Source organism: Myripristis murdjan, chromosome 19 (genome assembly GCF_902150065.1).
Source record: "Myripristis murdjan chromosome 19, fMyrMur1.1, whole genome shotgun sequence".
In the NCBI taxonomy this organism is placed as follows: Eukaryota; Metazoa; Chordata; class Actinopteri; order Holocentriformes; family Holocentridae; genus Myripristis; species Myripristis murdjan.
This window is the reverse complement of record NC_043998.1, coordinates 3,609,827-3,623,654: the sequence shown is the minus strand read 5'-3', so window position 1 is coordinate 3,623,654 and position 13,828 is coordinate 3,609,827. Positions and strand designations below refer to the sequence as shown.

Sequence of the window (13,828 nt, the reverse complement as noted above, 5' to 3'; positions counted from 1 at the left end):
TATTAAATTCTAAAGATAGTATGCGCGCCCTGTGATTTGGCAGGAGAGACAGTGTCACGGAAAGGGGAAACTGTCAGAGAATAGACGAAATTCCTCGAAAGCAGATGTAGTTGTGTGTCTGTCGTTGCCATGAGAGCCAAACAATGATCAGTCAGGGTACTGCAAAACATACAGTGAGTAACCTCAAGCTACACTGCGCTATTACGCACGGCGCGCCTCTTGGATATATTGGGAATCCTGGCTGTGGACCAGAGAGGGGCCACTCCATGACGCAGCGACGCACGCAGGGCGTTGTTCTTCCATAATGAGACACTTTATAACAGCAGCGTCAGCCCTGACATCAATCTAGTCTGAGAAGGACTTAGGACTGAGGGACTACCGCTGTTGGACTCTTTTGGGAAAAGTTGCTTTTGCGTCTTTCAGATTTCAACCTTTTTTGTGGAAATACAAGCTCTCCTTTTGAGTAAGTGGACTTTTGTGGCAAACTTTGCTGCTTTCAACTTCGCTCAAAATCCTTTCTAAGGGATTATCCAAACGAAACGCGCTTTTCCTTGGGGATACGCCGCTCACATGCGCGCACCGAGTAGGAGTTCACTGTCATTCCAAATACTCTATGGTGCAGCTTATTTGATAGCTGAGAATTAAATATCAAGCTAAATCACCTTTTGCTACCGACTTCCAACTTCCATTCTGTTGAATCCTGTTGTTTCATTCTGGTGCTGAAATTATGCTGTAGATATCAGACGTATTTGCACTCTTGAGCACTAAATAAGAACCGTGACCATCTTGCAAGGACCGAAAACATAAGTTGAACGGAGTGTCAGCTTCGATTTCGAGTATATGGGAAAACAGGACGGAGATAAGTCCATAAATTTAAGCTTTATGTCAAATTTGCTGAGCAATGTTTATTGGTTTATTTTTCCTCCATATGAACGAGTTTAAACAAGTTTTATTATAAAAACGGAACGGTTAGATTGAACTGTACATTATTTATTTAAGCCTGGTTTGCGCAATGTATATAAATAGGGACGCTGCCATCTGACAGAGTATATCTAGATGATTTTTTTTTTTTTAAATGCTGTGTATGCTGCAGCGACACACCCATATCCCCCTGATCTGATACTCAAACACACACACACACACACACACACACACACACACACACACACACACACACACACACGCACACAAACTGATAGACTGTCTTCTGCTATTGTCATTCTTGCCCAGCCCTTCTGCAAAGATGCTGCTCCTACTACTGGGAATCATCAGCCTGCACGTCGCTGCTCTGGTTCTCTTGTTTGTGTCAACAATTGTCAGCGTGAGTAAAATTACTATTTTTTTAAATGCCATTTAATATTCAACAACAGTACATTTCCCTCCAAAAAATAACCTCAGCTGTCTAATGTGAAATTCCAAAGAGACAAAGAGTAATTATCACAGCATACCAACAGTGTTTAATATGTTTTAGGAATCTTATGGGAGATTTAAAAAGTTGATGATGTCACTATAAGCTCACTGTGAGAACCATACACACTAAAAGTCCCAGTAGAAATAATAGGCCTATTGAAATACTAAGGTGACTTTTTAAAATTAGGGTTCCTTCCATGCATGCATTCTGAGTTATGATTTACTAAAGATTTACAGTCAGTTTTGGAGTCTTTTCCCACCCATTTGATTCTGTTCCTGACTTCTTGTATGTATGCTGACAACAGGTATGGACAACAAGTGAAACCACCACCTCAGACCTCTGGATAAACTGCACATTGACCAATGGAGGGTACCAGTGTGAGCCTGCTTCGACCGGAGGTCAGATATACAGCTCCCTGATTTGTACATCCACATGTGTAACTTGTAGTTTTATAACACAGTGACCTTGGATGTTAAAATCGAGCATTTCCCTTCAGTGATCTGCTGTAAAGTTGAATTATTTCTCACAGGAATTTTGCTGATGATCAGTCAGGTTTTAGGTTTGACTCATGGGTCTTTTGAAAAGCTTTATGGTGTTAAAGCTGATTTACTCCATCAACATTTAGTATAGAGGGGAGCTTTAACTTTGTACAGTGACTTGGGCTAAATCCTCCATTTACCATCCTGAGGTGGGTGTGTCAGGGCTCCTCTGGGACTCTGGTGCCATCTAGGGCAGAAAATGTGTAACTACGGCCTGAAATGTGGAACTGTTGATAGGCTGCTGCTGTATAAATAGTCATGGTGTGATGTCCTTATTCAGACCCCATGTTTGGGAGTCCATAGTGAGAGGGGATGGAGATTTAGGGAGGTGTGGACCAGGGTGGGGCTGTGGAGAGTATTTAAAGTGTTAGATCTAGGCAGGACTCTGTGTGTGTGTGTGTGTGTGTGTGTGTGTGTATGTGTGAGGCAGAGGGTGTTTGACAGCAGGGAGGCCTTGGACCACCCCATGCAGACATAACAGGCTGACAGTGGGTGACGCCCAAGTGTCAAATAATAAAATGCGGTGTTAGTTTGTGAGGATCATTAAGAAAATTTAAGACAGCAGCTGCAGTCTTAGTGACATATTTAGATCACGGCAGCCTCCTCCATGTGTTTGGTTTACTTTTGTTTTGCCTTCTCTTGGCATGAAGTAGAAATGGATGGAATTATTTTGGACTATGAGGACTCCTTCTTATTAAATTTCCAAAACATGGCATTAATGATTTGGAGAGGCCCCCGGCTTATATTAGATCCTTGTTGATGAGGTCTGTGTTTTGCTGCTAAATGTGCCGTTGGGGTGGCGCGGTAGCTCCTGGCTGCAGCTGGTGATGTCATGTGTCTAGAATGAGTGCTTCTCAGCCAATGTGTATTTTGTCAGGGCAACAGGGCCCGACGTGCTCTGCCAGGTGGTTTCATGGCACAGCCGGTTTGTTTGACTTGCTTTCATTAACGCACTGACGCACACTGTTTGTTTAAGAAGGCGCATGTGCCTCGGCCTTTGCTTTGGTTCTAGGAGATGGAAGACGGTGGTCTGTTCTCACATGGGGGCCAAGATCAAACATGTGTTAAGAGGAACTTCTGAGGCTGTGCTGAGCAATCAAACTATTGGGAGTGAGGGGAAATTCCTTCTGTCGCGTGGACGGAGGTGAAGTGAGGGCATCATCGTCATCCTCTTTGGTTATTTTTAGGACAGTTTTGACACTTCTGCTTTTCCCTTGATGTTGCCTTGGGCACAGAAATGTTGCTTCAGTTTTAGTCATTACACTTTGATGACGCCCAGAAGAGGGATACTCATCTCACTGTTATCACATGTTAAGCTCGAGTTAAACATCATACCCCTCTTGTTTATGGGAAAAAAAAACATCAAGGAATTCACTTGCTCTAAAATTAGCCATTCAAGAATAGTGCCCTCTGTCCCTGCCACAAACACTTAGGCCCATAGGACATAAACATAGTGGAACAAACACTGTAGTAGCTTAAAAGTTTTGTTCAGTGTTACTGTGTTGGCTTGGATTCTCGGTGCAGCGGGGTGCTGGGCCTCAGCATAGAAAGAGAGAAAGACAGCATCAAGTCATCAACAATTCCTTTCCTGTTTGGAGCTGCAGTGGAAAGCATGAGTGGAAACAGTGAGCTTTTGTACTGTAATAGTGTAGTGATAAATCATGCCATTCATTTAACCTCTTTAATATGAAGCTGTGCTTGCTTATCTGTGATATTTTGAGCCTTGAACCACACTTCACGTGAGGAAATGCCCGATGTCACTGTTTCCTAGTACCACACGGTCAAGGAAGGAAGACAAAATGTCTGTTTATCTGAAAACAGTGATATGCCGTCAGTATTTATAGGTGGACACTATTCATAGAACGTGGCTGGAACATTTCGCCCATTGCTCAGTCCATTATTATGCAGTATTATGAAAACAGAATTGTTACAGTGGAATGTAATGACTTTTCCAATTTGATGTTGTGCTGAGCCTATTTTGTGGACAGTGATAATGCGATTTTGCAGCAAATGGGATGGCCGAGCGTTTCAGGTTTCCTTGCATATCTCAATCTGCAAAAGTGAGCCCAGGACAACATTGTTAGTCTGGGTAACCTGACTCTGTACTGATGACCTAGTGCAATCAATCAACGTGTTGTTTTCCCCCAAATCTTTGACAGAGAGATTTCTGTCTTTGTATCTCCAGGAAAACAATAGGAAAACATTGGCTGTGGATAGACAGCTCATGAATAAGAAATGGGACTGTGAAGTGATATTACTTTAGTCTGCAGGGTTACGATGTGGCTTGTCAAAGACAACACAAAGTAAGCTGTCTCATTACTTAGCCATCCTTAAGCTCATCAATATAGCCGCTAATAAATTATGCATCTTGGCTTTATACATGGTTTAAGTGGTAGCCCATTAAACCGCAACATGTCTTTGATTTACATAATGCAATAGGATCAATAAGCTGCAGGTGCCTGAACATGTTGGAGGCAACCGGACAGACACTCAAATGCTCTTGTTTACATGCAGCTTGCATACAGATGCAGCCATGACAAAGTCCTACTTTTTTTATATACATTTGCTGCTCTGCTGCTGTAATGTTGTTGCCCCCCTAATAGTCATCTGATACTAATGTTGAAGAGATAAACCATGGAGGGGGGCTTCTATTATGGCTGCAACTGTACATGCTGCTGCCAGAAGATGTCCTCATCCTGCAGGGGTCAACACCTTCACTATCAATCCCTGTTACATAGAAACTGAACAAGCTGGGCACTGAAAGGGCGCAGCAGCAGACACAGCTAAACATGAGAAGAAGAAAAAAAAAAAAAGAGAGAGAGAGAGAGAGAGAGACTGGGAAACCTGAGAGGCCAGGAAGGCTTGCATGGATAACCCTCAGACAAGAAATAGAACCTGCTTGGAAATCCTGGGATTCCTGGCAGGGTGCCGAACACTGGAGGACACACTCACATATGCACACACGTACACACATAGATCGCTTAGGTAAATAGTATTTGGTCTACCCTGTGAATATGGGTGGCTAATGGGTTAATGGCCTTTAGTAGCCAGACCTTGGAAAGCTAGCAGTCACAATCAATATTTCACATTTAGTCATAGCTCCTGTTGTGTGCGGAGCAGAGAGCTTTTAGGAACTAGATACCAAGGCAGCTTCATTATTATGGATCCATTATACATTCCGGGAAGAAAACAGCCGGGGGCAGGTCATTACCTTCTGTTTGAGAGGATGTGTGAGTTCAGTGGAGAAAATGCCAGTCACACCCATTGAGCTCCACTCCCATCATGGCCTTTGGGTGTTATAGAGATTATCTGACTTCTTTAAAAAAAAAAGGTCCTTAAATGTCACTCTTGTATAGGATGCTTATGAAAATGTGGCACTATTAATGTTGTTGGCTGTTTAAACCATAATATAAACTATAATACAGATTCTCTTTTGTCATTAAGTCAATATAATACAGTATGACTCTGCAAATGATAATGACTATAGGTCAGTTTATTAACAGAGCTTTCCCTCCTTCCCTGCAGTGTGGATTCAGGCGGTCCAGGCTCTCATGATCCTGTCCATCATCTTCAGCTTCCTGTCGCTCTTCCTCTTCTTCTGTCAGCTCTTCACTCTGCAGAAGGGAGGACGCTTCTTCCTCACTGGAACCTTCCAGATCCTTGCCAGTGAGTACATTATTCAAACATAACTGAGATCAAACTGACACAGCATGAGATTTTTTGGCTTGTTTAAACATCAGATGTCTAAGTGGCGGTTTGTTGGATTTGGATGAACTGCCATCTGCTCACGGTACACAATATTGCAACAGCACCTGAGCAAAATGAAAATGCTTTGTTAGCGCACACTCGTCCACACCCATATGCACACACACAGAGGCAAACAATATGAAACACTTTCACTGTATCGCCTGGGGCAGAGTATCAGCTGCCGTATGAACTAGAAATACATAGTAATATATTAAATAAAATATAAGAAGCCAGCAGTACTTACAGGTTTCAGTACATTACAATATATGCATGGGCTGTTTATTGCTATATACTTTACAGTGTTTACGATAAAGTCTCCAACTATAGTACTAATTTTAATGAAATGCTCCTTTCATTCACTTCTTTTTCATGAGTGAACAAAATTCCTCTTGCTTTCACTCAATGTGGATCACTGCATTTTTCAGTATATGACAAGTGGCAACACCTTGCATTCAATTCAGTCTTTGCATATGAAACGTAATTGATGTTAGTTAGTGCAGCGTAGTGGAAAGTTCACTTTTGTAAGTATTTTTAAACAACTAAAAAGTAAACCAAAACACTAAATAATATATTGTGCTGTGGAGCTAACCCAGGACAACCAGCTTCATATGTAGGAAAATATATTTTCTTTGCATAGGGGAGAGAGTCTGCATCAGCAGTTTAATATTCCACTTGTCTATTGTGCTTCATGTCCTTTGGCCAGGAATAATCTGCGTTGCCAGCCTATTGTGCCTTTTCTTGGCAGCCCTTTCCAACATCCCAGGTCTGCACTGTATACAGTTCAGTGGAAACCTGAGGGTGGGGAGCAGCACAATGCCTGGTGCACAGGTGCCCACTCGCACAGATGGGAATGGTGCGGGGCAAAGTGCCAGCCACACAAGTTGAAATGTCAAAAAGGCTGGCAGTGCGGGGGCCTGAATAACAAACAGATCATGCCATGTCACACCAGGGAGGTGGGTGGAGCGGCCGCTTGGCACAGTGCCACAGCTTTAGATGAAAAGGAGAGGAATCTAGCGCAGGCTTGTTTAGGGTTCAGCGAGCATGACACACTGTGATGTAATGTGGAGGGACACCTCCTGGGAAACACTGACCCTGTTCACCCCCTCTGCCAGGCAGGGTTCAGTCCAGGACACGAGACAGAGGGCACAGTGCTGCAGGGGAAACATGATCTGAGAATTGAACAAGATGCATGCCAGTGTTTTATAATGCTCCCTGCCCTCTCTCACCAGGCCTGTTTGTGATGAGCGGAGCTATCATCTACACGGTGATGAGTTCAGGGTGGATACAGAAGACAGACTCCTTCGGCTTCTCCTACATCCTGGCGTGGGTGGCCTTCCCCTTGGCGCTGATCAGCGGACTCATCTATGTCATCTTGAGGAAGCGAGAATGAGACCCTCCTCCAGCCCAGAGTTCCCAGTAACCCCTGCCCAACCCGGCGACATCAGCCCTCCCCAAAAATACAAGTTCTGATGCCTGAGTACGAATGGCCCACGGAGCCATCAGGCTATTACACCCAGATCACCGCGAGGGGGTAACACCACGAAAACAACCCGCAAAACGACACAAAAACAACCAATATTGTCTCAGTTTAAAGATGTATATAGTATCTATGGTTTAAAACCTATTTATAACACTTTTTACATATATGTACATAGTTTTTGTGTTGCTCTGTCGACAAAGATATTCATCTGAGCTTTGTTTTAGCTGATTAAGTGCCTCAGTGTTTGTTTGTAATGATGAAATAATTAGACGCTATTTTGTTGTGTTTTCTTTTCCTTTTTTTTCTTTTTTTTTTGTTTTGGTAATTGCCAAAGAATTAGTAAAAGTAAAGTTTCTTGAAGTATTTTAACCAAAGTGCATGTATAAAAATAGAAAGGGTAGAGATTTTTTTTTTTTTTTTTTTTTTGGATGAGCTTGCTTTCCAAAAAGAGTGGTGTAACACCCATGGATCTAGAGTAGCCATAAAATGTAGATTTGGTCCTTTTCTATTTGTGAATTTGCAAGTTTCAGTGTTTTTATTCTCGTTATTTTTTTTTTTCTATTTCTTATTTTCAACAAAGATGGTGCTATGTATTTACCATTCCTATTACTGATAGCAATCATTTACAATTGAGTTACTTTGTCATTGTTTAGAGTCAAACAGCTTGCCATTAAGTATGTTGAGAGTTAGAGAGGGGTACACTTCTACATAGGTGATGTGCCTAATTGCTTCTTTAGGGAACACAGCCTTTTATCTGAATATTTTTTTTGATTAGCTACTGTAAAAATGAATAACTGAGTTTGGGGTAGTGCATTGATGAAAGCAGAGTCATTTGGAATGTCAGTATTATGCATTTGACAGTTTGTTAAGAGATGGATCACAGTAAAATTACTGTATGTCAGCGTTATTTCAGCTATTTGCCTCACCTCTTCTTTCCTGTTAATGTGTTTGCTCACCTCGTGTATGACTGGTAAACTCTCTAGATGCCAACCTGCCACTTGGGCAGAATATCAGAAAAATGAAAACGCTCACTGTAGGGCATTACAGCCTCAGTTCAAACCGCATTATTTTAACCTTATAGAAACAATGCCACTCAGATGAAGCCATATCAGAATAGACCAGAGGATAGGACAAAACGCATTTAGTATTAACTGTGTGTGAGTGTATGGACAGTGAGCTTTGCAGTGATGATACAAATGTCTGTTTCACATACTTGAAGTTTGACATGCTGCAGTGTCTGCCCACTGAAGTCTAGTTTTTTTTCTCTCTTCTACTGTATAAAACATTGTTTATATCTTGTGCATAACAGATGTTGACAATCTAGCCTGAACGCTCACTCATTCAATAAAACAACCAGAAAAAGACACTACTTCACTATTCTTACATCATCTAATATTGTGTATTATTCCACTTTTACAAGGGACTGGATTGATGCTAACACTTGATGCATGAGGAGCTAGAAATTACATAATGCAGTTACTGATGTAATTTTCTAGGCTAATATGCTGTTTGTTGAATGTCTACCTTTAAACTTTGCTACACACATCTCTAATTTCAAGCTGTGGGCTGCAAAAAGCATCATGTGAAATCCCTGCCAATAACTGGGAATAGATGTGTCATTAAAATTAATGCAAATTCTAAACTTTTTGTGGTGATGAATCTGTTATGATTAATAATCACGGTTGCATAGCATATCCATCTTCGGTGAGATGGACCCGTACAACACAGCTGCAATTCAGCATGCAGCGAGTTCATGAGTACAGTGTGCAACAGTAAGTCTACCTGTTTAACACTTGAATGTTAAGTATGAACACTGGCTGTGTTCATAGACTAAATAAATTGGCATGTTGCAGTTGCATACTGTGCTGCTTGACTTGTGTTGCATTCACTTGGGCTGTGGCAAGGAGGCTGGCATCCGATGCCAATCATTCAAAGCACTCAGCTCGTGTTTCAATGTCAGTTTCTCCAACCTTATCATCAGAAATAACAGCACTTGTGATGTGATCTGCACACTGTAAGCAAGGGTTTGCCCTCTCCATTTAAAACGTCCTGTGAGACTGTGTAGCCCACAACCAGAATAAGACATATGTTTCTCTGAATGAGGTGATTCAACCTACAGTTTACTATACCAACTACCCAGGCTACAGTGTTTTCAGCATGAGGCTCACCACTGTCATGTCATGTCAGGGTTCAGTTAGAAGAGATGTTCAGTCTCAAATGACAACTGCCCTTTGTCCTGTTTTCTGTAAAAGCTTCAAAGTTCAACTGTTTATGACCTTTTTACGCCTAAATGTCCACATGCTCTTGATATTACCAAAGCTAGTTTGAGTTTAATCATTAAAGGATGTTTCTTACCACCACTAGAGAGCTTTTTTGTGTCTTTCAGCTTCATAGCTCTGTGCTCTGTGTTTTGTTGAGTGTTGATGCTCATATACAGGTATAAAACACCACGCACATAAATAGTATTTCCACACCACTTGTCAGGAGTGGCAGTATATCATGCAAGCTATTAGAACGGTGGACACAGTATCTGCCTCTTTAACAATGACAAAACAAACCTTATAGACAATAGATAGTGACTCATGGTTCATCTGCTGCATTTAAAAAGTTAGAATTTTTTCATAACTGGCACTCGTGCATTGAACTGATGAGATACATCTACATCTCCAACTATGAAAGAGTACTCCTGGAGACGGGGGATTCTTCTTGCAGGCTTGAGAGGTCACAGTCACCCAGTGCCTCTCCCTCTAACATACTTGGAATAGCTCTGGGTAAAATGGGGACACTGCGCTTTGTATGTGTGTGTGTGTGTGCGCGCGCACCCGAGAGAGAGAGAGATTAGGTTTGTCTGTTTGCATACATGTTATGATGTTCTTTCTTTACTACTACTGCCACTACTCCTACAACTACTACTGCTACTGCTGCTACCAATACATTTAAGTACAGGTGCAGTTCAATCTTTATTTACTTTCTGGTTTGACAGGGTTTATCAAGCGCTGTGTGATGCTGCCATCTGATGGATACATGCAGCAACAGCAGCAGAGTTTCTATTCCACACTGAAGTAGCAAACACTGCCTCTGTGTGGTTCAAAATAAGCATTACACTCAAATCCACTGCACTAACACATGCGCCATGATATGAAGGGAGGAGCGATGAGTTTCTAAATGTCCCCCTTGGGCTTAACAGATCATTTTTTTTCTCAGTGAAGTATGTTAAAGTTCCTTAATTCAATATGTGACCATTAAGCCTCGTCTATAGAGCTCAGCTTGTTTGAGAGGGCGGGTCATCCTCATCATTAGTATGCATGTATGGAAGACTGAGGAGTGATTAGTCTGCTCTCTATTACCCTTCAGTCAGTCTAATGAATGCTCCTCCTCTGCTGCACTTTTTATGGCACAACACAACATTAGAGCTAATGACAGCTGACAAATGACTTCAAATTTTGACAAACATGAACAAATGACATGACATGATTGCTCTCTCACAAAACAAAATTTGCATGTCTGGAAAAAAAATGAACATTGGGTTGTATAGATAGGGCTACGTGAGCATGCAAGCTCTGTTTTCGCAGTTCTCTGATTCACCTTTGTACAGTTAACCCTTAAAACCCCTAGATTTTCTCTTACATTTCTCCCTGAGTAGCTTAAAAACTGAAAAAAAAAAAAAAAAAAAACATTTTTTCAAAATTTTGCATGACAATGTCACAAACATATTATGTATATTTGTTGCAACAATTCAATGACGTTACATCACACTTGAGTGAAAAAGTCAAACCCAAGATGTCATAGTTTCATGGCTGCACCACTGCAGCAAACAGAAAACATGTAGATGTCTTATTCATCATTTTAGACACATTTCCCTGTATTTCAGCGTGACATATTTAATATCTTTGGAAAAAATGTGGGATCTTCACCAGAGTTTTAAATAAATATGTGTGGGTTTGAACAAAGCAGCTTGTATTTATAAGGACAAAGCCACTGATGGGAGTTAAAGGCTTTCAGATCTGGGAGCTCCCATCACTGAGCAGCTCAAGTTTCAGTGTCAGTCACAGAAAAGTTTATTCAAATAATTTTCATATGTGTAACTCTTTGTCACTGCTGAAACATTCTGGCACCCATTCAATTAACCTTACTTGAATGCACCTCTGTATAAAGAAAAACAAGTCCAATGCAAGGGAAATAGGGGAGAATAAAATACCAGCAGCCCTCGTATTCTCCTTCTTTTATGGGAGTAACTGACCAGGGTCGACCCCTAAAATTCACCCCTGTCACTCAAATCTGATATGCAGTGCCCCAACCCTTCAGCCCCTGTCACCCCTAACCCCTTCTCCAAATGCAAAGAGTTCATTTAATAGATTAACCCCCCGCCAAAGTTCACAACCACGTGCATTCATACTCATATGCACACACACACACATACACACACAAACAAAGGCTGTAAATATGTGGGGGGACAAAGCAGACACTAGACAGATTTATCATGCTGTCCTAAACCAACACTGTATTTGTCTGTAAAAGAACTGCCCAGTGCCTGTTGCATTACTTATGATTTTTTGGGACATTTCAGCAAGCATCATGCACATTTGATCACCAGATTTTTAAAAATGCTTTTATTATCCACTCACAGCCAAAGCCAGACTTGTAAAGAAGAAAGCTCAAAATCAGTGTATTGTGTCTATCAAAGACTGACTAATACATAATATTTCCTTAGACTTCTAAAAGGTGGCTCGGGGTGACATACATTCTCATTCAGGGAGTGACATTGTTCTTTCGTCACGGGGTCAAGGACGAGCCTGCGAAATAATCACTTTTCCCATTAATGTCCTAAAAACTCCCCTCTATCACATCCTGTCCCACCCAATGTCATTATCACCCCCTGTCCCATTTTTTTCTTTTTCTTTTTTTCCCCAATTGGAGTCTACGGGGAGATAATATTTTCTAATTTCTGGAATACAATGAGGGGGATGCAAACAGAAGGTTCACCTTAATCTATCATGGCTCCTTCAAGGGTGCATGGGTGCACAGTGACAGGCACAACATCGCAGAGCCGGTGGGGAGGAGGGCAGCAGACGCAATTAAGGCTCATGAAATGCAAATGGTTCTTTATGTCAGGGGTTGGCGGAGGGGGGCTAGGTCTCTCCTAGTCTTGCTACCATCTGCTTGCTATCACCACCAGTAGAAGAACCTCTGGGCCTGGGTAATTTGTAGCTTTAATAATTTCTATCCCTCAGTTGAAAAAGAAAGGAGGAGATAGAGCTGTAGGGGCCGAGAACTTGCAGCTGGCCAAGATTAGAACGGTCACACGGTGATCTGACCTCTCACGCTTTAGCATGGGCATAAACACACTTGCATGTGCGCATGCAAGCATGCATACACACGCATGCACCCAAGCACTCGAGCAACACATGTGCAGGCAAACACATACACACACTCACACACAAACACAGGCTCCCACTCATTCACAATACTTGCCTATACCCCATCAAAGGTGACCCTGATTCAAGGTGTACCTCCAGCCCGGCGGGTCCATAAATCCCTGTGGATATCTGTGGGTTATTTAGGAACATGATCCCTGGCCACTGAGGGCCTCGCCATAACCCAGGAACAGACTCGGGCCCTCGCCTTCCCTGGAGCGCTGTTTGAAGGGGTCAGAGTGGACAGGGTGTGTTTTTTTTTCTATTTCCCCAATGACAGAGCCATTCATTTGTCATGTGGAAAAGAAGGACCTTATTGAACTCGCAGACACAGTACCTTCTAGGCCTCACTGCATCAGCCTATTCTCAAGGTCAAGACCGGGCCCAAGGTCATCACCACACATACCTGACCCCTGACCCTGTGGGCGTCCATCATGTTCAGGAAATAAAGGAAAGACTGGCAGCTGATGTAGTTCCGGACTAAATCAACTTCAGCCTCTGCCATACATCAAAATCACTTACGCCAACACGCACTCACACTGAGGGCCTAATCATTTTATTGGCAGTGAAAGAGCCAGGAGCTGCTCTGGCCATGGCACAATTGGATGGACAGCAGCTTTTGTGGCTGATTTGGAGCAGGCGGTGGTGTGGAAATAGGCCACTCAGCGCATAAATAAGGTCACCCAATGACTTAAACATTACGGAATGCACCTTTAGCAGCTGGGGAACATCAGTGTACATTTGATATGTAACGTAACGGCTCACTGTCTGCCTCATGAAACTCAAGTGGCGCTTGCAACATTAATATGGACGAGCAAGCATAGCCACACACATACTTATACTTCGATCACCGGAGGACATTAAAAAGATCAATGAATTTTAAGCTGAAAATCCTGCCTTTGACAGCAGAACATCTGCAGCAGACCCTGAATGGACTGTATGTGTCATAGTGTAAACGACGGAGAGTCAAACATGGGCAGCATGGCGGACACATGCCACACAGGATGGTCAAAGCATGCAACGGCACTCGGTTTTGATTTCAATGCAGCCCGCTCTCAAAGGGGCGTGATAGGAATCTCTCGGCTCTATATGGAGCAAATAACATGGGCAATGTGCCATTGTAATTATAGCCAGGAGAGCACTCAAATGCTGTGCATGCATAGTGGTCACTCACATACTCACACACACACACACACATAGAAGTTGCAAAATTGCAAACTGGAAAGAGAGACAAAGA

The 13,828-nt window shown here is 42.3% G+C and overlaps 1 protein-coding gene across 1 annotated transcript; it reads left to right on the top strand.

Moving 5' to 3' along the window:
- Positions 1-357: 357 nt before the first annotated feature.
- On the top strand, positions 358-8,819 carry pmp22b (peripheral myelin protein 22b). Its single transcript, XM_030078709.1, has 5 exons — positions 358-463; positions 1,231-1,321; positions 1,716-1,809; positions 5,476-5,616; positions 6,927-8,819. Exons 2-5 carry the CDS (start codon positions 1,244-1,246, stop codon positions 7,085-7,087), a joined length of 474 nt encoding a protein of 157 aa, XP_029934569.1. The 5' UTR covers positions 358-463; positions 1,231-1,243; the 3' UTR covers positions 7,088-8,819.
- Positions 8,820-13,828: the final 5,009 nt, after the last annotated feature.